Source organism: Diplotaxodon limnothrissa, linkage group LG9 (assembly GCF_057381915.1).
Source record: "Diplotaxodon limnothrissa isolate DT_005_m linkage group LG9, D_limnothrissa_male_GT1.1, whole genome shotgun sequence".
In the NCBI taxonomy this organism is placed as follows: domain Eukaryota; kingdom Metazoa; phylum Chordata; class Actinopteri; order Cichliformes; family Cichlidae; genus Diplotaxodon; species Diplotaxodon limnothrissa.
The window spans coordinates 4,907,873-4,928,657 of record NC_140604.1 but is presented as its reverse complement, the minus strand read 5'-3'; the positions used below and the strand labels follow the sequence as shown (position 1 = coordinate 4,928,657).

The following is a 20,785-nucleotide window of genomic DNA, read 5'->3' as shown; positions in this document are numbered from 1 at the left end:
GGTGGCACCAGAGAGTTACAATTGCATATTTAAACATTTACCAAATCCATGAAAACAGTCTACCTTAAAAACTTTTGATATCAGAACAATATATATATATATATATATATATATATATATATATATATATATCACTAGTAGTTTAGAACTAACATGTACACTTATATCTGCATTTTTATTTTGTTAAATATGAACAAAATGGTAGCAGTAGTGTGGCCACAAAGAGCAGACCAGTTTGTTTATCTGGTAGTTCAATGAAAGGCTTCAGTTAGTTAAGAGTGAGAAAAAAAACTGTGTTCACATTTACAGTTTTGTCTTGTTAGGCAATATTTGAAATTTTTAAAAACAAAACATTTTCAGAAATATTTGAGGGTGTTTTCTTGCTTGTTTTTTTGGACTACTTGAACACTAAAGTGGTCCTCACAGAGATGACAGTGCCAGCAGTGACCCACAGCTCAATTAAGTTTGAGACCCCTGCTTTAAAATGTATTATTATCAATGTCTGAAATGGGCTTATACCTTTTAATATCTACCAGCTCACCAGCGACCCACTTTGGGTAAGGTGTTTACCTCTTTATATAATTGGTGCCTATGTATGGAAAAGCTTTTAACACAGAAACAGCATAATGCAACAAAGAAAGTATATGAAATGCAAAATGGTGTAGTTTTGGAAAACCCCTGGAAATCTTGCCCCTACTTCTAACCTCACATGGATCACCACCAACACAGTGGATGTTAATAGGTTTCTGCCTTCATTTCTGATTCTGCCAGAAGAAGCAGGGGAAGAAACATGGTTCCCATGTTCTCCTTCAAAGAGACTTTAAAGAAGGTGATCAACGGGACTCAACAGAGCTTCTCTCCTTGGCTGCTACCTGACAGGTACTATTAGGCTTAGTCTGGCTGCATGCTTCCTTCTGTTATCCACCCATGTTGTCATCTGAAAGTGTTGAATACACACTCCAATTAGCTGCAAACCTTAAACTCTGTACCGAGTGGCTCTTTTTGGTAAAATGATGGAGTTTAATGCCCGCTCTGTTGCTAACAAGTCATTCTTTTTAATGTTCTGCCGTAGGAAATGTGATTCTCTGTTTATCTCTAAGACGTGGCAGTATGAGAAGGAAGTCTCACATTTTTTAGAATCATATCGCTGTTCATTTTTTCTCTGCACCATGGATTTCTGGCCAAGGAGGTGGGACTGCCTTTATTTCCAAGTCATTTTTATGCCAGATGATCTCTTCAGGGTCTTATAGCTCCTTTGAGATGACTATGACCAAAATTGCAAGAGCTCACCCCTTGTATTATATTTTAATATACTGCCAGCCTGGCTCTGCTGCATCTCTTCTCTCTGACTTTGTAGCCTTTTTATCTTCTATTATTAAGCTAATCAGGATTATCATAGTTAGGGTCTTAAACATTCATGCTGATGACTCATCAGACAGTACTACTGAGGAGTGCATGAGCATTATGGACTCTTTTAACTTTGTTCAACATGTATCTGGCCCTACTCATATGGCAGGACGTGCCAGGGCTACCAATAAATGACCCTGGCATGTTTTGGTAACGGTAACTATGATTATGTATACGATGTAACAGGACATGTGTGCACGTTGTATGATATCAAAAATAAAATAAATTAAAATAAAGCACAGCAGCCTACCAGCGTTGACCACAATAAGTCAGCCATTTCCATTTTCAGGTCATGTCGTTCGTTCTAGTGAATGACAGGGTTTGTGAAATCCAGCTGTGGGTGAAACCTAAAGAGCCCCTGCCTCTTTGTGGAATGAGGGCTAAAATAGTCTAGAAATATGTGATCTCCCTGTGACTCCTCCACTCCTATTTTAACAGAAAAAGAGAGAGAGAGACTCTGGACTGTTAATTTCACCAGTGTTATTTCTCTGGTTACCAATCAATGATAAATCATCCACTTCAGCAACGTTTTACTAATGATAATTAGATGATAATAATAACTGTGGGCTGTACCACCTGCAACTGTAACTTCATGTCAAGCTAAGGTTGGACCCCAAATCTACTCAAAGCATTATTTACAGTGGGGCAAAAAAGTATTTAGTCAGCCACCAATTGTGCAAGTTCCCCCACTTAAAATGATGACAGAGGTCAGTAATTTGCACCAGAGGTACACTTCAACTGTGAGAGACAGAATGTGAAAAAAAAATCCATGAATCCACATGGTAGGATTTGTAAAGAATTTATTCGTAAATCAGGGTGGAAAATAAGTATTTGGTCACCTCAAACAAGGAAAATCTCTGGCTCTCACAGACCTGTAACGCCTTCTGTAAGAAGCTTTTCTGTCCCCCACTCGTTACCTGTATGAATGGCACCTGTTTGAACTCATCATCTGTATAAAAGACACCTGTCCACAGCCTCAAACAGTCAGACTCCAAACTCCGCCATGGCCAAGACCAAAGAGCTTTCGAAGGACACCAGGAAAAGTATTGTAGACCTGCACCAGACTGGGAAGAGTGAATCTACAATAGGCAAGCAGCTTGGTGTGAAAAAATCAACTGTGGGAGCAATCATCAGAAAATGGAAGACATACAAGACCACTGATAATCTCCCTGGATCTAGGGCTCCACGCAAGATCTCATCCCGTGGGGTCAAAATGATCATGAGAACGGTGAGCAAAGATCCCAGAACCACACGGGGGGACCTGGTGAATGACCTGCAGAGAGCTGGGACCAAAGTAACAAAGGTCACCATCAGTAACACACTACAACGGCAGGGAATCAAATCCCGCAGTGCCAGACGTGTTCCGCTGCTGAAGCCAGTGCATGTCCAGGCCCGTCTGAAGTTTGCCAGAGAGCACATGGATGATACAGCAGAGGATTGGGAGAATGTCATGAGGTCAGATGAAACCAAAGTAGAACTTTTTGGTATAAACTCAACTCGTCGTGTTTGGAGGAAGAAGAATACTGAGTTGCATCCCAAGAACACCATACCTACTGTGAAGCATGGGGGTGGAAACATCATGCTATGGGGCTGTTTTTCTGCCAAGGGGACAGGACGACTGATCCGTGTTAAGGACAGAATGAATGGGGCCATGTATCGTGAGATTTTGAGCCAAAACCTCCTTCCATCAGTGAGAACTTTGAAGATGAAACGAGGCTGGGTCTTCCAACATGACAATGATCCAAAACACACCGCCCGGGCAACAAAGGAGTGGCTCCGTAAGAAGCATTTGAAAGTCCTGGAGTGGCATAGCCAGTCTCCAGACCTCAACCCCATAGAAAATCTGTGGCGGGAGTTGAAAGTCCGTGTTGCTCGGCGACAGCCCCAAAACATCACTGCTCTCAAGAAGATCTGCATGGAGGAATGGGCCAAAATACCAGCTACTGTGTGTGCAAACCTGGTAAAGACCTATAGTAAACGTTTGACCTCTGTTATTGCCAACAAAGGTTATGTTACAAAGTATTGAGTTGTATTTTTGTTATTGACCAAATACTTATTTTCCACCCTGGTTTACGGATAAATTCTTTACAAATCCTACCATGTGGATTCATGGATTTTTTTTTTCACATTCTGTCTCTCACAGTTGAAGTGTACCTCTGGTGCAAATTACTGACCTCTGTCATCATTTTAGGTGGGGGAACTTGCACAATCGGTGGCTGACTAAATACTTTTTTGCCCCACTGTAAAAATGAATCTACTAATAAAGGCAGTTCTCTCTCAAACACACAGTTTGTGCACAAGACTGTAGTTTTGCACACAAATGACACGTAACTATATTTGTAGTATTGTGCATGTCTTAAGTCTGACTGAATAAAATAACTCTTGCAATAATTTCCTGTGTTGAGTGTTTGCACATTTTGGGCCCAGATACTGATTAATCATTTCGTATCATTTTAAAATTGAACGAATTCTAACTTTTTTTTTTACATTTTCAGTTTTAACTCACAATTATTATTATTATTATTATTATTATTATTATTATTATTATTATTATTATTATTATCATAATTATAATTATTATTGATAAACACATCCCAAAACATTTTCATTGTTAACTCTCTGTGCACGCTTACATGTGGGCACCATCATTCATAATTTTTTATTTGCTTCTGATGCAAGGAAATCATTTTTATTCGTATTATCTTACAGTTCAATTCAATTCAACTTTATTTGTATAGCTCCAAATAACAACAACAGTTGCCTCAAGGTGTTTTATATTGTAAGATAAAGACCTCACAATAATACAATACAATAATACAATGGAGTACAGGATTATCGGAGAACACAGGAGTCCAGCCTTTGGTACTGTTGCCCATAATCTTTCACTTAATAGGTTTAAGGTTTTGGCTGGTATCTCCGGCTCATTGTTGGAATGGTTTTCTTCCAATTTATCTGATTGAACATTTTCTGTTTGGCAACCAAGCTCTCCTGTAACACTGTTTCTCCAACCTGTGGGTTTCTGCAAGATTCAGTCCTTCCACACCTGGACTATTTCCTTTTTATGTTCTTCCATTAGTACATATCTTTCAGTTTTTTTAATTACATTTAATGACATGCTGATAACATCCAGCTTTCTTTTAAACCTCACTTACTTTACTGGCTATCAAAAATAGGTGAGTGACTCTATTGTACATCTGAGTGATTGCTCCTTTTTGCTCAGTTGCTAAATCCAGCATGTGTTATGTTGGTGTAATACTCCACTCTGGACTTTTACTCACATGTAAAATTAATGTCATATTGCTATTTCTTTCATTTAACAGGCATTACTCAACTACAAGCTAAAAGTTCTACAGTTTAACTGAAAAAAATAAGTCAAGCATGCAAGTCATGCCTTTGTCTCTCTGTGCTCAGACTATTGTAATGCCTTGTTTAAATGTGTATAGAGCACTAAATGGACAAGCACCATTCTATTCTTATCTTATCCTTAAACACACTGTGATTTGCTCTTTCTAATCGCAGGGAGAAAATTTGTTAGTTTCTCCTCACTTGAGATTAAAAACAAGGACATTCACTAGGTTTACAGATGAGGTCCTGTAGGAGTCTCTTTTCACTATAATGACTTAGAATAATTACTGACCCCTAAAAGGAAAAGCTGGAAGAAGAAGAAGAAGATTAAAGCTTTTTTAAAATGTTAAACTTTTACTTGATAGGGGCTTGCGCGATGGTGCAGTAGTTGGCACCATTACCACACAAGAAGGTGGCCTTAGTGACATGCAGATGCCAGGCCCTCTGTGTAGTGTTTGCATGTTCTCCTGTGTCTGGGTGGGCTCTTTCTGGGTGCACTGGTTTCCTCCCACAGTCCAAAGACATGCAGTTGGTGTTAACTGGTGAGTATGAAAGTGAATTGTTGTCTGTCTCTCTGTGTTGGCTTTGCAAATGAAGAAAATGGATGGATTAACTAAAGCTAACCAGTAATTGTCTTTTTATGTTTTTCCTTGAAAATGATCTTTGATGTTAGAAATTTAACAGTTTATCTCTTATACAGTGTAAAAACTAAGAGCTAAGCATGCCTCCTTTGTGTGTTTGTGCACATTTTAATAAAGCATGAATAATAATAATAAAGTAGCATTATTAGTATTTATATACAGTCCCGATCAAAAGACCACTTGAAAAATGGCAAAAAATCATATTTTGCTTTTTCGCATCTTAACAAGGTTCCAAGTAGAACTTCAACATGCAACAAGAAGAAATTTGAAAAATATTTTGAGCACGCAATGTATTGAAAACAACGCCTAAACTGAAACAGGCTGTTTTTAAAGAATATACACTATGTCAACAACTGGATATTTTACTTTTTCAATAGTTTTTTTTCTGGCAAAAAAGGAACTTTTTAGAAGAATGAAATTACTTCACTAATGTGTCTTTGTGCTCACACTCTGCTAGCAGCTTGTTACGTTCATTAGGTACCTTGGAGCAATTTCTTCTTTTTTGTCTGTGTAATTTTGACAAGTACAGGTCATGAGGTCATTTTCACAATCTAAGGATGAAAATTATCTGTCTAAAAAGAAGTTGAAATAAAATAACTCTGACGGTTTTGGTTTCTAGGCTCTACGTTCGTTCAGTGAATGGTTTCTTGTGATGTAATCAGTGTTTATTTATTTATTAACAGCCCAGAACCTAAGGCAACACAATTTGAAATACCACATATGGAATTATGGAGTAAATAAGTGTGAAACACAAATATTTTACATTTAGACTCTTTGTGTTATGCACATTTTAGATAGATCTGCAAACTCACTTTAAATTAGTATCCAGGAATCCTTATAAGAGGCTCTACATATGCTTGCAACCTAATTTCCATTTGTACTTCATCTCAACTCATCCCATGCCAAATCAGCAGGGTAATTATGGAGCCCAGGTCTCCAGCACTCCAACATGCTGCTTCTTTGTGAACAAAACTCACAGATGCTCATGGTCCTGGCATGCTGAGGAAGTGACGAACCTCTAAGTTCAGCCCAGACATGTCAGAAGACATTGCGGTACCTCATGCTGTTATAAATGGTACGCACTGAAACTCTTTGATAGAGCACTGAATTCTGAGAAAACACACACAAGACATTATAAAAGACCAGGTGCACTTACATCCCTAAAGTTATTATTTGTAGACATCCTTGCTGCACACTGAACACATTGTTCTCTGTGTCTTTCACATACAAACATGCACAGTTGCATATTCAGGCTGACATGGTGTATCACCGCTTCTTTGTTTGCCTGTGATTATCAAACCCACTCATGTTCTATTTCTGCCATGCATTAACCTTTAGAAATCATAGCGTGTCCCTCAGACACGCACAGCTTTCACTGACATCAGTGAGTAATGCAGACGACATAGGTGCCTCCTGCAAAAATATGGGAGAAATTGGTGTGTCACACATTGAGCTTCTCAAGAGCATGCTGACATGTTTTGTGGCTATTCTAGTGGTACTCACATTGACTCTTGTTACAGTGCATACACACATCTGTGTGCAAATTGTGCATATGAACATTTCATGCCCGGACGCCATGTCAATGGTTTAAAATCATTATTCTATATTTTGGGGGGTTAAATTAGTTTTTCCTTTAAAAACAAACATTATTATTAATATTATTATTATTATTATTATTTACAAAATGACATAAGTCACAAAAGTGCTCATAATCATAATTACATTAAAAATAAAATAAAAACAATAATTTACATATTTAAAAAAGTATTGTTACATCTTATGTATGTAAGAATAAAATATGGTAAACAATACTTTTAGACTGAAATGAAGATTTATGGGGCAGACGGAGGAATAATAAAAGCAAGAACATAAAACCACACAGTGCAAGAGAAGGCAGTGTTTCCTAGAGGCTGTGACATTAACTACACCACAAATAAACAGTGATTATGCAACCTACCATCACAGTTTGCCTTACAGATGATAAGATGGCTTTTGTGAAAAAGTGATATTCAGTCCTTTAGTTAGCAGCACATGAGAAACACTGATTTATTATCCAGTAATGGATGGTTTCATCATTAGAAGTACATTTGTGTGCTTTCTAAATAGTGTAGGCCATTAGAATTCTCTGCCTTTAGAATATTTACACGGAAGCTTCTGTTTGGCTCATAAATATACAAAATCCATTTGCATGTTGGTCCTTGTGTCCACAGCAATAGTATTTAAAAGTATTCCGGTATGCTTTAAAATGTGATCATATATTTGCATTAGCAAACCCATTCAGTTGCAAAACTACTACAGTCCACAGATGCTGCACTGACAGAGACAGAAGCAACGGCAAGAATAAATAGTGACATGCTGACAGTGTGACAAGGGGACGTCACGATGTAATGTGATGTTATTTTTTATTATTTAGGCAACAAAAGCAGAGACCTTCTAAGAAACATCGTCAGACAAGTTTGTTAAGCCTTTAAAACATTGGTTGTTTTTGCTGACATTCATATGAGACCATATATTTATATCACTTTGCTTGTGACCTTGTAAAAGTGCAACATTATTGCATGGATTTTGTGGCTACATATATGACCAGATGAGTGTTTTCCAATTCTTTTGTGTTTTTTTTGAGTCTTTCAAGCCAACTTATTTCAAGTTTTTAGAGCATCCATCAGTTAATAACATGCAGTGGTACATCCTTCTTTGCTCTAGCTGTTGTTTGAAATTTGTCATGGGAAACTCACAACATTTCTAACAGTACAAGCTCATCTCATCATCGGTAACCTTGGCTACTTGTTCATTTGCAGAGCTGCTTTTATCCTAATCCAAATAAAACAGGTTTTTCATTATTGTGCAAGTATTTATTGATTGGTTTTAAGAACCAGAAAAATAGTGCCCAATTCATAGACACCTTTCTATCTCATAGTGACCATTGGTTTCCCAGTTACCTAAGTCACCAATGCCCATGTCCTCAAAATCATAGGTGTAGATTATAGTCTGCTGTAGACACTGGCATGGATAGCTGGAGACACAACAACTGAGTAATCATTCCTTTTACACTTTAAGGTTGGCTTGGAATTTGCTGTATGAGGCTCATGTGTAATCTGTGCAACGTAACATAAACTCTCTTTAAGTATGACAGAGGTTTTTGTGCTGGGTCATTTTAATACTGGAAAGAATTCTGACATCCTTCGTCTTATATGTGTCCCAGTACACAGTCTCTCAGCCTTAAGAGGTTACCATCAACTGGAAGACCACCAGTATAGTAGATGCATTTCAAGGACAACTGATAGAAGTAGGTTACACAGCAGCTCAAAGTGTAATGGTAATGGTTGTACCAATATCTTACAGTTAAAAGCATTTTCAACTACATTCACATTTATATAGCGGTTTATTCTTATTATTTAAACCAAATTATCAACCTCAAACTGGTGTGTGCGAGTGTGTGGTAAAGTATCTTGCCCAAGGACATTTGATTATCAGACTGGATGAGCCAAGGATTGAACCACTGACCTTCTGACAACAGTTCTCAATACTTTACTTTACTACTTTAGTGTGAAACGTAAAGGTATAAGTCTGAATATACTGACTGAACTGCAAATATATAGAATAAACCTTCAATATACTGAATGAAAATATCTTGTGTTTTAGAAGTGTACTATTATAGCATGTTATGTCGCCAGCAGCATTCCTATGAGGAATAAAGACATTATTCCATGGAAATGTTTAGACTGTATAAACCAGTCACAGTATTCATTGTTGTACTACAAATGACAAAATTTGGGTAGTACTTCAACATACAAGTACACACTATTTAGTGACCTTTAGCAGTGCTAAAGGAGGAATATGTGGAATGAAATTTGCATTTCCTTTCCTGTCAGTCTGTGGGACCAAGACCCCAATACAGCAAGTCTAGATCAGGTTATGTTTAACAAGTCCAGACTTTAATCCTGTGAGTCTTATCCAGTAAGTTTAGATGGAGCTTATGGGTGAGGGGACTCGCCCAGTTCTAACTGTCTCCTCTAATAAAAGCCTTGCAGGCCTGGTACTCATCAGCTACACCCGTCACGAGCAGCTCCCCTCAAGATCAGTGCTCTTGGAATATGACTGGGTTTAGTTTAGTGGTTTGGTAAACTAAGCCACAGGGGTTAGAAATGATGGGGAGAGAGGGCAAGAGTACAGTTAGTGTGTAGTGTTGTGTAGTTAGTGTGTAGGCTAGTATTTATTTATTTATTTTTTGCTTTATGTGTTAAAACAATGAGGTAACTATTGAATGTCAGAAATGCTAGCCCTCGGCCCTCGTCTCGTGTGTGTTTTTAGTTTGTTTGCCCTTCCTGACCTGCTTATCTTTGTATATTAATTAGAACTTCCTATAAAGCTGTTTAAAGTTTTACTTACCTGCTGGTGATGTTACTGCTGACCAGTGTTGGGTAAGTTACTTTAAAATAGTAACTTAGTTACATTACTAGTTACTTCTCTCAAAAGTAACTCAGTTACTTCAAGTTACTCGTTACTTTCAAAGTAACTAGTTACTAGGGAAAGTAACTTTGGTTTTACTCAGAATTCTCTTGTTAATGTGTTGCTTCCATAACTTTGCCAGTCTTCTAGCTTGCTTACTTGCCACAAGTGCACTGTGCCACCTACCAATAGAAAGAAAAAGATAATGTGCATATTTCCACGAGAGAAATCCCACGCCTGGACCGTCATTGACCGCTGCCATGATTCTAGCCTACGTCACAGTGTCATCTGCGCCTTTTACATCCAACACAAAAACTGCAGTCGTGGTGCTTTCGATTGTACTCAGAACTCGGAAATTCTGCCTTCTGAATAGGAAGATGTAGGCAACACCAGACTGCAGATGAGCTGCATACAGAGCTGGACTGGGACAAAAAAATCATCCCGGGCATTTTGACTAGAGACTGGCCCACCATTATAGGAAAAATCATAAAGCCTTTGAATGAAAACAAACACTGTTGTGACAGTGATGTACACTGTTTTGATGGTATATATGCATCAATCTATCAATCGTTTGTTGTAAGACTCAGATAATTATTTTTTAAAAGCTAGACATTTTAAATGAGAATAAGAAAGAAAAGTATTTCTTTGTGCCCCCCTTTCCCTGTTAATGCCCTACCTGCCCCCCTGGCAACACTTTGCTAGACCCGCCCCTGCACAGTTACCAGCTGTCAGCTACTTAGAAAAGGATCCTGGGGTTATTTGTCTCTCAGAAACAGTTCATAACTTCCCTTCAACTCATTCATGTCACCTAAAAGGTAAACCTGTTTCTCCATCACCTGTTCAGCTCTGATGATCCAGTAAGGACATCTCCTGGTTTCATCTTCATGTTTCCCTCTCACCACATAACCAAACCATATCATGACCAGCAGCTTTTTTGCAGCTGTGGCTCCAGCAAACATCAGCTGATACTAGAAATTAATATTAAATAAATTCTAACAACAGCTGATCAAGCTTAAACGTGCTGCTGTTGTTTAGCGCGACATCCGCTGGTTTCCTCTTTCTGCGCAAAGTGGGCGATAAACACACAAGAGAGAAAAGACGATCAGCTGATCACTGATCAGTTTTCATGATTGAAGTAGAAACGGGAGAGGGAGGGGGGAGAATGAGAGAAGAGGCAGCTGTGCAGCGTAAAGACACAGAGTAACTCCAGCTTTGTGCCTTTTTCATTGTAGCTGAATTACGGGACAAACTGTTCCTTTTCACCTCAATAAGAAACGCGTAATATTTTCTCTGAATACCAGACGGGACGGTTGGCAACTCTAATAACTTATGAACAAAATAAAGTTAAACATCATTAACTTCATAGCACCACCCAGCTGTATAGAAACTCCGTCATGCTAGCTAGCACGCAGTACGGAAAAAGTCAGAATAACGAAAATAAACTCCACCTAAACTTGGTTCATATCTGACCCAGAGAGACTGCAGGTCATAACTTCTTACCTGAAGTTCAGTTCACACTTGGACCGGCGGCCGCCTGGGGTCTCTTTTCCTTCTGCGTCCCTTTTCCTTCATCCACCTGCTGGCCTCCACCACTTGCTAATGTTACTGAATCTGTGGAAGCTCCGCGATAGCCACCACACGAAGTAACGAGTAACGACCCTATCTAAATCCCAGTAACGAGTAACGCGTTCCTGATTTTGGCATAATAACTAGTTACCGTGCTCGTTACCACAATAATAACGTAGTTACTGTAACGCGTTACTTAATAACGCGTTAGTCCCAACACTGCTGCTGACAGAATTCCAATAGAGCAGCCACACTGATAGTAATACAAATACTTTTTAGAAGAAGAATAAAAACTCTATGGAGCAGCAAACATCCCAAACAAACGACCTTAAAATAGGTTTCCTTTATGTTGTGGCAGCAAAAAAGCTTGTACTACACTCAAAAAAATCAACTAGGGCATGTGTTTGATTAACAAAGTAGTAATATGTTTACATCACATGAAGAAATCATTTTTATGCTCATTAAATGATTCATTCTTTTTTGTTGAATATAAATCAAAGAAAACTTTGATGAGTTAAATTCGTTCATGGCAATCCAATGAGAATGAGGTCCATCAAACCAAAGGCTCTGATAGCGTCATGTATTGCGCATGCTCCACGCCCACCGGATGCGGAAAGGTCCGTTGAGAAGTTAACGAGCGCACGTGGAGTTACTTCTTTGGCATACCTGATAGTGAGGTAAGTAATATTTCTTGATATATTTATTTAGGTTAGTGGAGTGAGAGATAAATACTATTAGTTAAAATTTTTTACCTGTGTAGTGTGGAGATTTATATATAGCAGGGAGGTTGTAGACCCAAACATTTTTCAAATGTAAGTCGGTGAATTTAATGTTTTTTTTTTAAACTTAACCGGAGTCGCTAATTGTTGCAACAGAGCAAAAACTGATGAGGTTATTTTGGTAAGTTCGTTTTTTTGTTTTTGTTTCTGTCGACTTTGAATGAGGTGTGTTTCATGGTTATCTGCGTTGGTAGGACTGTTTTTCTTCTCTGGAGTTAGCTAACTTTGAAGAGCGGGAAAGCCGCGTAGAGCCGTAACGTCTTCGCATATAGCTCCATGAATGAAGGGTTACTTTCTGCTTAACCGGAGTTGGTGATTGTTGGTAGTAGTGGTAAGACTGACCGACATGGTTTTGGTGATTTTATGAGTGTTTTATGATGCTCTATCTAAAATTCCTGTTTTTGTCAGTGGAGTTTAGTCGCGGGCAACCGCATTAACTGGATTGATGAAAGGTTTAATTCAACTAAACCAGCGTTTAGGGGAGTTAATAACAAGGAGTAAGATAAAATCTGTCACAATAATTGCATGTGCATTTTCTTTTTTTGTAATATATTCACTTAATTTTTGAATTCAGAATGATTTAGGTGGATAATTGTTTGGGTTATAGTTTCTCTGGTGCTCTGCATTAGGCTGACTAACGGTGCGTTCACACCGAACGCGATAGATGCCCCTAGCTGATCTCGTGCACATTTGCACCTCGAAGCGCGTCCAGCATGAACTGGTCGAGGTTTATATGCAATTTTCACGCGTATGAAGAAGAGATCTGGGAGGAAGTAGTGGCAGACGGTATGTTATTAAAATGGCAGCTGTCAATCTAGCGTTTGAAGAAAGAGTCTCCCTTCTCTATTTGCTGTGGAGAGCAGAGCAGTGCCTAAAGGACGTCCTCACTGTACCTGGGTCCATCAGGTCTTCCACAAGCGTGAGCAGTTTGGTGAGTTTCACCACTTGCTCCAGAAGCTCCGTCTGGATGACGGCCGCTTTCAGCTGTACCACCTTCTGTCCCTTGCCGAGTTTGAGAAGCTGCTGTCCCGCAGATTTTACCAACTCGAGCGGTAGACGTGATAAGCGCGAATGCACAAAATGCACCACACAAACTGCAGCGCGTATTTTACTTCGCGCTTCAAAGGCGTCAGTCGTGTGAAGTAGGCAGAAAAGCGTTTTCTCAATGCAAATCTGCTTCCGAAGTTTAGCTGGACCCCCAGTCGCGCTTCATCGTGCTCCTCCATTGACTTTACATGTAAACCTGAAGCTCTGGTCGCGTCTATCGCGTTCGGTGTGTACGCACCGTAACAGTCTTCACATTTCACAGTATGTAGATATTAACACAAATTTGTCAGAGTAATAACTTTGTTTTAATTAATTTCTCTCCCCAGAAATACATCACAAAATAAAGCCACATTCCCATGCTCTGAGATTCTTATGCACCTCCTCAACAATACATGGTAAGTTCATGTTTGCCTTATTATTATTATGTTATTTATTTATTTTTTTTGGATGATGCAATCTCCTTGACGTTTTCTAATGCATATTTCATTTTTTATCAGTGACGTGTATGTGGCAGTGCAAGCATTGTGTTACCAGAGAGAGCAGCAGGTACAAATTACTTCAACATTATAAACTACATCATCATTATGGAATAGGTCAACATTATCTGTGCATATATGTTAATTGTCCGTGCACATTTAAGACTTGGAGTGGACTGAACACTCATGTCTATAAAGCTCATTCATCTCAGTTTACACAGACAGCTTCAAGTTCAGTAACTTTTAAATGTGAGTTATGTGACTGCAGTGACGTCTTCTCTGAGAGAGATTTTTTTGTCCATATTGGAACACATCTGCGAAGTAACGAGACAGTTAGTTGTGTGTTTCTTGGTTGCCCTTTCAAGACAAATATTTACAATACATTTTATACACACAAAAAGAGGAAGCATCATCCACACACACTTAAAGATTTTAAAGCCAGTGTAGTTACACGTGTGGACCCAGTTCAAGTGATAGAGTCCTCTGATAACGTAAGGGCTAGCTGTTCTGAAGATGTATCCTATGGTGAATTTGAAAGTGAGTCAGTGACAGAATGTGATAATAGTGCTGTTGAAAATCAGCCCGAACTAATTGAACGGAAATTAGCAGTAATATTGTTGAAATTGGAACACATATTTCATGTTCCAGCAAAAGGATTAGATGAGTTCTTAGAGGAGTTAGTTTTTCTGTTGAGTTCAGCTAGTGTACCTCTGACAAAACGTACAATTACAGAAATTTTTAAGAGCCATAACCTCCATATTAGTCAGGCTGTTATTGAAGAGCTTGCAAATTCTGTATGTGTTTCTAACCCTGTGGCTAAAATATTGGGAAAGTGTGGCCCTCTTGCCACTCCTTATAAAAGAAAACTATACTACATACAAAATTTTAGGGTTGTAGAGCCTGTTGAGTATTTTTTATCGATAGACCAAAGGAAGTCATTTCAGTACATCCCTTTATTACAGTTATTGCAGGAAATATTGAGTCACAATAAATTGCTGGATAGAGTGATTGAAGAACAAATAGCTCAAGAAGATAGAGAGAATCTGAATGGTGATCAGAGGGTTTACAGATCTTTTCGAGATGGGGAGCATTATAAAAGAAATAGCTTTCTAGATGGTGAGAAGTTGAGAATTTCTATTAACCTTTATATTGATGATTTTGAGGTTTGTAATCCTCTTGGGACCTCACGGAAAAAGCACAAGCTTTGTGGTGTATATTGGGTCTTGGTTCTCATTCAGCCCTTTCATCCATTTATTTGGCAATCCTTTGCAAGAGTGAAGATTTGAGGACATTTGGGTTTGAAAAAGTCTTTGATCCACTTTTGAGAGATCTGGTAACTTTGGAGCAACATGGTGTGTTCATCAGTCAGTTGAACGAGTGTATTAAAGGAACTGTGAGCTGCGTCATAGCTGACAACCTAGGAGCCCATGGGCTGGCAGGTTTTGTGGAAAGTTTTTCTGCTGAATACATATGCAGATTCTGTACAGCTAAAAAATCTGAAATAAAGTCAGTGACTGCTGGTGATTTTGAGCATAGAACACCGGAACTTCATGAATTCCATTTGAAGCGTGCACAAGAAACAGCAAGTGCTTGTTGTGGAGTTAAGCGAGATTGTATTTTGAGTAAGAATCTGAGCCATTTTCATGTCACTGCAGGCTACCCTCCAGATGTAGCACATGATCTGCTAGAGGGCATAATACCAGTGGAGCTTGCGCATTGTTTTTCTTTTTTAATCTCTAAAAAGTATTTCACCTTAGAAAAACTTAACAACTTGATCCAAAATTTTGAGTATAAATGGGCAGATAAAACCAACCGGCCTCATGCAATTCCCCAGACTTTCTCATTAAAAAAAAATATTGGTGGAAATGCACATGAAAATTGGTCTCTGCTTCGTTTGTTGCCTCTAATTATTGGTCCACTTGTTCCAGAGGATGAACCTGCATGGCATATTGTTTTGGATCTGAAGGACATTGTGGAGCTTGTTGTAGCCCCTGTCCAGTCTGATGAGTCGATTTCCTACCTTGAGTGTAAAATCAGTGAACATCGCCAGAGATACCAAGAACTTTTTCCAAACAACAGTCTTCTCCCTAAACATCATTATTTGGAGCACTACCCTGCTCTGATTCGGCATTTTGGGCCTCTTGTCCACAAATGGACAATGAGATTTGAGGCGAAACATAGTTTTTTTAAACAAATTGCTCGCCATACAAACTGTTTTAAGAACATACCTGTTACACTTGCCAAAAAACATCAGCTCGTGATTGCCTCTGACTTGCACTCTTCTGACCATAAGACACCTTTAATGGTAAATGTTGGCTCATCAGTACCAATTGATGTTCTGAAAAGTGATATCGCAGTAGCTATAAAGCAAAGATTACCAGATGAAACTGATGTCCATATTACAAAAAGCGTGTCATACAATGGCATGAACTACAGCACAGGAATGATAGTTGTTCATGGGCAAATATTTGGTTTGCCAGAGTTTGCAGAAATTCTGCAGATTTTTATTTTGCATGGCAGAATATACTTTTTTGTAAAAAAGTTCTCTGCTTGGTATCGAGAGCACTTCAGAGCTTTTGAGCTTGACATGTCACATGCGAGAGAGGTGTCTCTGATTGAGCATGGGGAACTACTCGATGACTACCCGTTAGCTGCCTATTCAGTGGGAGGCCTGCGTCTGGTTACTCTGAAGAGACACACTAACTTGCAGGGTAAACAGGAGTGATGTTTGTAAGTATTTTCCCCCTATATCACCTGGCACAGTAAATAATACATCATACTTTGCAGACCAATTGCTACTTAATTTATTGAGAGTAGATTTCTTTTAAGCATCTTATGCAAGAATTGTCATTAATTAGAAGAATGCAAGACAAATCTGGAAAATGCACTATTCACTTCTCCAGTAAAAAAATTCCTCGAGGCCAAGGTGACATCATCAAATTATCGTTGACATTAGAATTTGTTACACACACTCGCACAATAGTCAATGAGTACATCTTTATTTATTTTTTAAATATTTGATATTTGTCCAGGTCAGCATGATGCCCCAGCCCATAAGACTGAGGATCATTCTCGGAGAAGATGATGCCAGGAAACTAATTTTACCAGCTGGGATATCAGACTCCATTGAGGAATTGTGTCAGGAAATAAAGACAAATTTTGGAGTGCAACAGGATTTTCGTCTTCAATATCAAGATCCTGATTTCGGAAATGATTTTGTAAATCTGACTGCGATCTCTGAAATTAATGATAAAGCAACTTTAAAGGTTGTATACTTGGATAGTGTGCAGTTGCAAAGTTTTACAGAAGATGGAGTGACATGTCAACCAGTGCGAAGTCCAACACATTCCTTTTCAAGCTCTTCAGACACAGACAATACAAGGCCCGTTTCATCGTCAGGTTCATCACCGTCTACAAGACTGTCAGTGTGGCCAAGTGTCTTCACAGTCCCTCGTTTCAGCTATGAGGCTGAACTGCAACTTGAAAAGGCCAATGCTGAGTTCATTGCTGGTGGAACTCATTTGACCCCCTCACCAAAACTGAAATCCCACCTTTTAGAAAGGCTGGCTGAAGAAATAATAAAATTTAAAGTCTATCCAACTGACAATGACCTGAATGAAGTTGCAGAAGCCCTTGTCAAACAGCATCCTTGTCTGAGGGAGCAGGGATCCTTTAATGGCTGTTATGGTTGGAAAATTAGCCTCAAGTATAAAATGGCCAATGTCCGGACCAAACTGAGAGGCCTGGGCTGTGCTGAGGTGTTGGTAAATTCACTAAAGAACAAGGCCCAAGACAAAAGTAAGGCAGCATTGAATGTGAAAAAGCCTAGAAGAGCAGAAGTCAATTACTGTCCGCAGTATCCAAAAGGAGAAACCACTGACAGCCTGGAAAAAGAGAGAATTGCACTGCTTTCAGAGGTTCAGAAGAGAAACAATGACAATATAGTGACAATGAAAATGCAGAAGACTTTTTCGTACAGAAGGCAAGAAGTTATTCAAGGACAGCCCTTTATTGCAGATTTTAAAAGCAGATGGCCAGCTCTGTTCACCGAGAAAGAGGTGCATGTCCTATATGTCTAACTTTTAGAGTGTGTTTATGGTTGACCAGTTATTTCTTGCTTCACTAATATTGACATAACATAGTGATAAAACAGCTAATAATTCCTGGTATGTCCTTCCTCTGGTGCATATTATAAGTGCATTGTTCATGTTTTTCAGATTGACAAGGAATTCCTGCGCATATCGACAGTACCGCTGCTATCTAGATTCTTTTATGAGCTAGACTTGTACACTCCACGCATGATGGAGCTCTTTCGAGGCAAAGGTGGGGTGGCTGGCAGAAAAATGAGACACATCATGGTGGCCATCTCTAAGGTGGGTTAGATCTGTGCTTAAGAAGTTTTTATGCCCATAATCTGGCAATTTTATGAGCAAAGATATCTATACATATGGTAGGCAAAAGTCCTAAGAGGTTTTCATATTTTATACAAATTATATAAGCATCAGTCTTATATTAATAAGTAATTGATAAAATCGTATGGTTAATTTTGATCAAAATGGGGAAAAAAACCCCAAAAAAAACATTAGTGTTGCCTCATTTTGTGTCTGATTTGGTTTAGACAGATGTTTTGAGGTGGCTGTAGCTCAGGTGGTAGAGCAGGTCAGCTACTAATCAGAAGCTTGGCGGGTTGGTCCCAAGCTCCTCCAGTGTGCATGCCAAATATCCTTGGGTAAGATACTAACCCCAAGTTGCTCACCGATGCATTCATCGGAGTGTGAATGTGTATGAATGTTAGACAGTAAGCACTAAACCCGGTGGCGCCAGTGTTCGACAGCCTCGACCTCTGTCAGTGCGCCCCAGGGTGGCTGTGGCTACAATGTAGCTTACCATCACCAGTGTGTGAATGTGTGTGTGAATGGGTGGATGACTGGATATGTAAAGCGCTTTGGGGTCCTTAGGGACTAGTAAAGTGCTATATAAATACAGGCCATTTAAACAGTTTAGAAAAAGTGATTGGGTGAATGAATTGTTGTATAAAGGCAGCTTTGAGTGCTCTGAGTAGAAAAACGCTATATAAGAACCAGTCTATTTACCATGTGGCCTTTTGGACTCTTCCAAACTAAGTATTCCTTTTTCAAACTGCTGCCTAAAAGTTAAATATTGTCATTATGGATTCCCTTTTTTCTTAGGATGACACAATACATACAAGACGAGCATGCATCCTGAAGTCCTTGTGTGTCTACCTGAATGAAGACTATGAGAAACTTGTGAAGGAATATACGGTCAGTTATATTCACAAGTTGTTCTGTGTTATGTAATTTGCTCCAGGAGTTATGGGTAATTTCGATATATGAAATGGTAAAATGTGACACCACGTGTGAATAAAAGATATTGCAATTGGTCCTTGTTTTGTTTCATGTCAAATTTCTGAGGTGTGAAACCAGAGACATAGAATTTAGTAAATATATCAGCATATTCACGCTGATTGCTGAATTCCTTTTTTTTTTTTCATATGTAGACTCAAACAAATGTATTATTATATTTTACGTCACAGAACACTGAGGCCAACACTGAAGCCATGGAACAAACTGTGATGGGAGTGTATGTCATACATCAGGAGGGTGCGGAGCCTGGAGATGACCCAGAGAACATCGGTGTCCTGATTGAAGGCGTGGAGGTTCTCACTGGTTTGAGGAGCATTGCAATTGCTTGTGCTCTGTTATTTGGACTGATATACTGTCTGAACCTAAGCTACCCACCGGAGCTCAAATGCACTTTTGAAGTCTTGCAAAAGATTATCATGAAGCTGGATGGACAGAGGTTGTCATCCAAGGCACAGTTCCTAAAAAACAAGCTAATGGGGTGAATGAGCTTGAAACGGACTCATGCAAGCCAGATATTTTTTTTTCAAGGTTTCTGCAATGCAAATATGTGTTTACTGTTTTAAAGTTTAAAATTGTAAGTTATAAAATGTTCATATAAACTATGTGGTTTGCTCTGTGGCTATTACACAAAGATTGTTCGTCCATAACTTAAAGTCTTATACACTTGAAGTGTAAACACTGATTTTTGCCAGATGGCAATTGTTACAAAGGCAAATGCACACTGGTTTTCACAAATTGTTTGAGTGGAGCAGTTATGCTCAAAATTGAATGTTTTCTCCACACGTTAAATAGCATAAAGTCACTATTAATGGATACAGCCTGATTAAATGGAGGACTAATGTATGCAAGCAACATAGTAATGTTGTAATATTATAGTAATGTTGAATGTTATGTCTGAGCTTTAAATTGTGTTAAAATTCATATTGTTGTTTGCAATGCATATTTTACTACATTTTACGAAAGTTGCTTTGGGGATAATATTTTTTGTCTGCAAACTATTCAACAGACTTATTTCATTTTTATTATTAGGGTTAGGGTTATTTTATTGTATTTTTTCTTTCAGTCAGCATGTCTTGATCTGGAAGTTCTGTGGTCTTGGTATGAGATCGTTAAAGGGGAGAAAGCTAGGCTGAACTGGGATCCTGCCAACTGTTTTAAGAATGTTCAAGCAAAATAAAAGATGGTTTTGCAAGTTATCATTTATGTATGTTTCATTAATTTAATTAAAAGTAATGTTTACATAAGCAATACAAACACTAACTGAAACATGATTGGTGTAAGTACTACAGACATAAATTACATTTGTTCATTCAACAAGATTAACATTGGTGTAACAAACAAATATTTTACTAGTTCATGTAACAAGACTGACTTTTGATGTGCCAAAGTGTTTAAACAATATAACATGAATTTAAATTAATTTAATTAGACTAACTTGGTACAAACATGTTAACTGAATAAAAATCAAATTAACTGAATGTTAATGTTTAAATTATGTTACACTTACAAACATATTTAGTGTTGAAACAACACAATCAAGATGGATTGATTTAACATGATTTGTTTAGATGGAATATAGGTGGCAAGATGAAATTAAGTTCATCCAATGAATTATTTTTTTGAGTGTAGCCAGTTTTATTCCCACATTATATTAACTTGTGTAATTGTTCCACCACTTACTGCAGATATTG

General features: G+C 38.4%; 1 protein-coding gene across 1 annotated transcript; it reads left to right on the top strand.

The window, feature by feature from the left end:
* Positions 1 to 12,987: 12,987 nt before the first annotated feature.
* LOC146625019 (uncharacterized) lies at positions 12,988 to 19,605 on the top strand. The gene is made up of 6 exons (XM_085362597.1): positions 12,988 to 13,629; positions 13,732 to 13,780; positions 16,743 to 17,768; positions 17,928 to 18,083; positions 18,900 to 18,992; positions 19,265 to 19,605. The coding sequence occupies exons 1-6, from the start codon at positions 13,607 to 13,609 to the stop codon at positions 19,574 to 19,576; spliced, it is 1,659 nt and encodes a 552-aa protein (XP_085218723.1). The 5' UTR covers positions 12,988 to 13,606; the 3' UTR covers positions 19,577 to 19,605.
* Positions 19,606 to 20,785: the final 1,180 nt, after the last annotated feature.

Excerpts from the sequence above, each read along its gene's own strand:
- LOC146625019 (XM_085362597.1), top strand. The coding sequence starts at position 13,607 with ATGCACCTCCTCAACAATACATG. Across the intron at positions 13,630-13,731 it reads CACCTCCTCAACAATACATG|TGACGTGTATGTGGCAGTGC; the intron begins GTAAGTTCATGT and ends ATTTTTTATCAG. Across the intron at positions 18,993-19,264 it reads AACTTGTGAAGGAATATACG|AACACTGAGGCCAACACTGA; the intron begins GTCAGTTATATT and ends TTTACGTCACAG.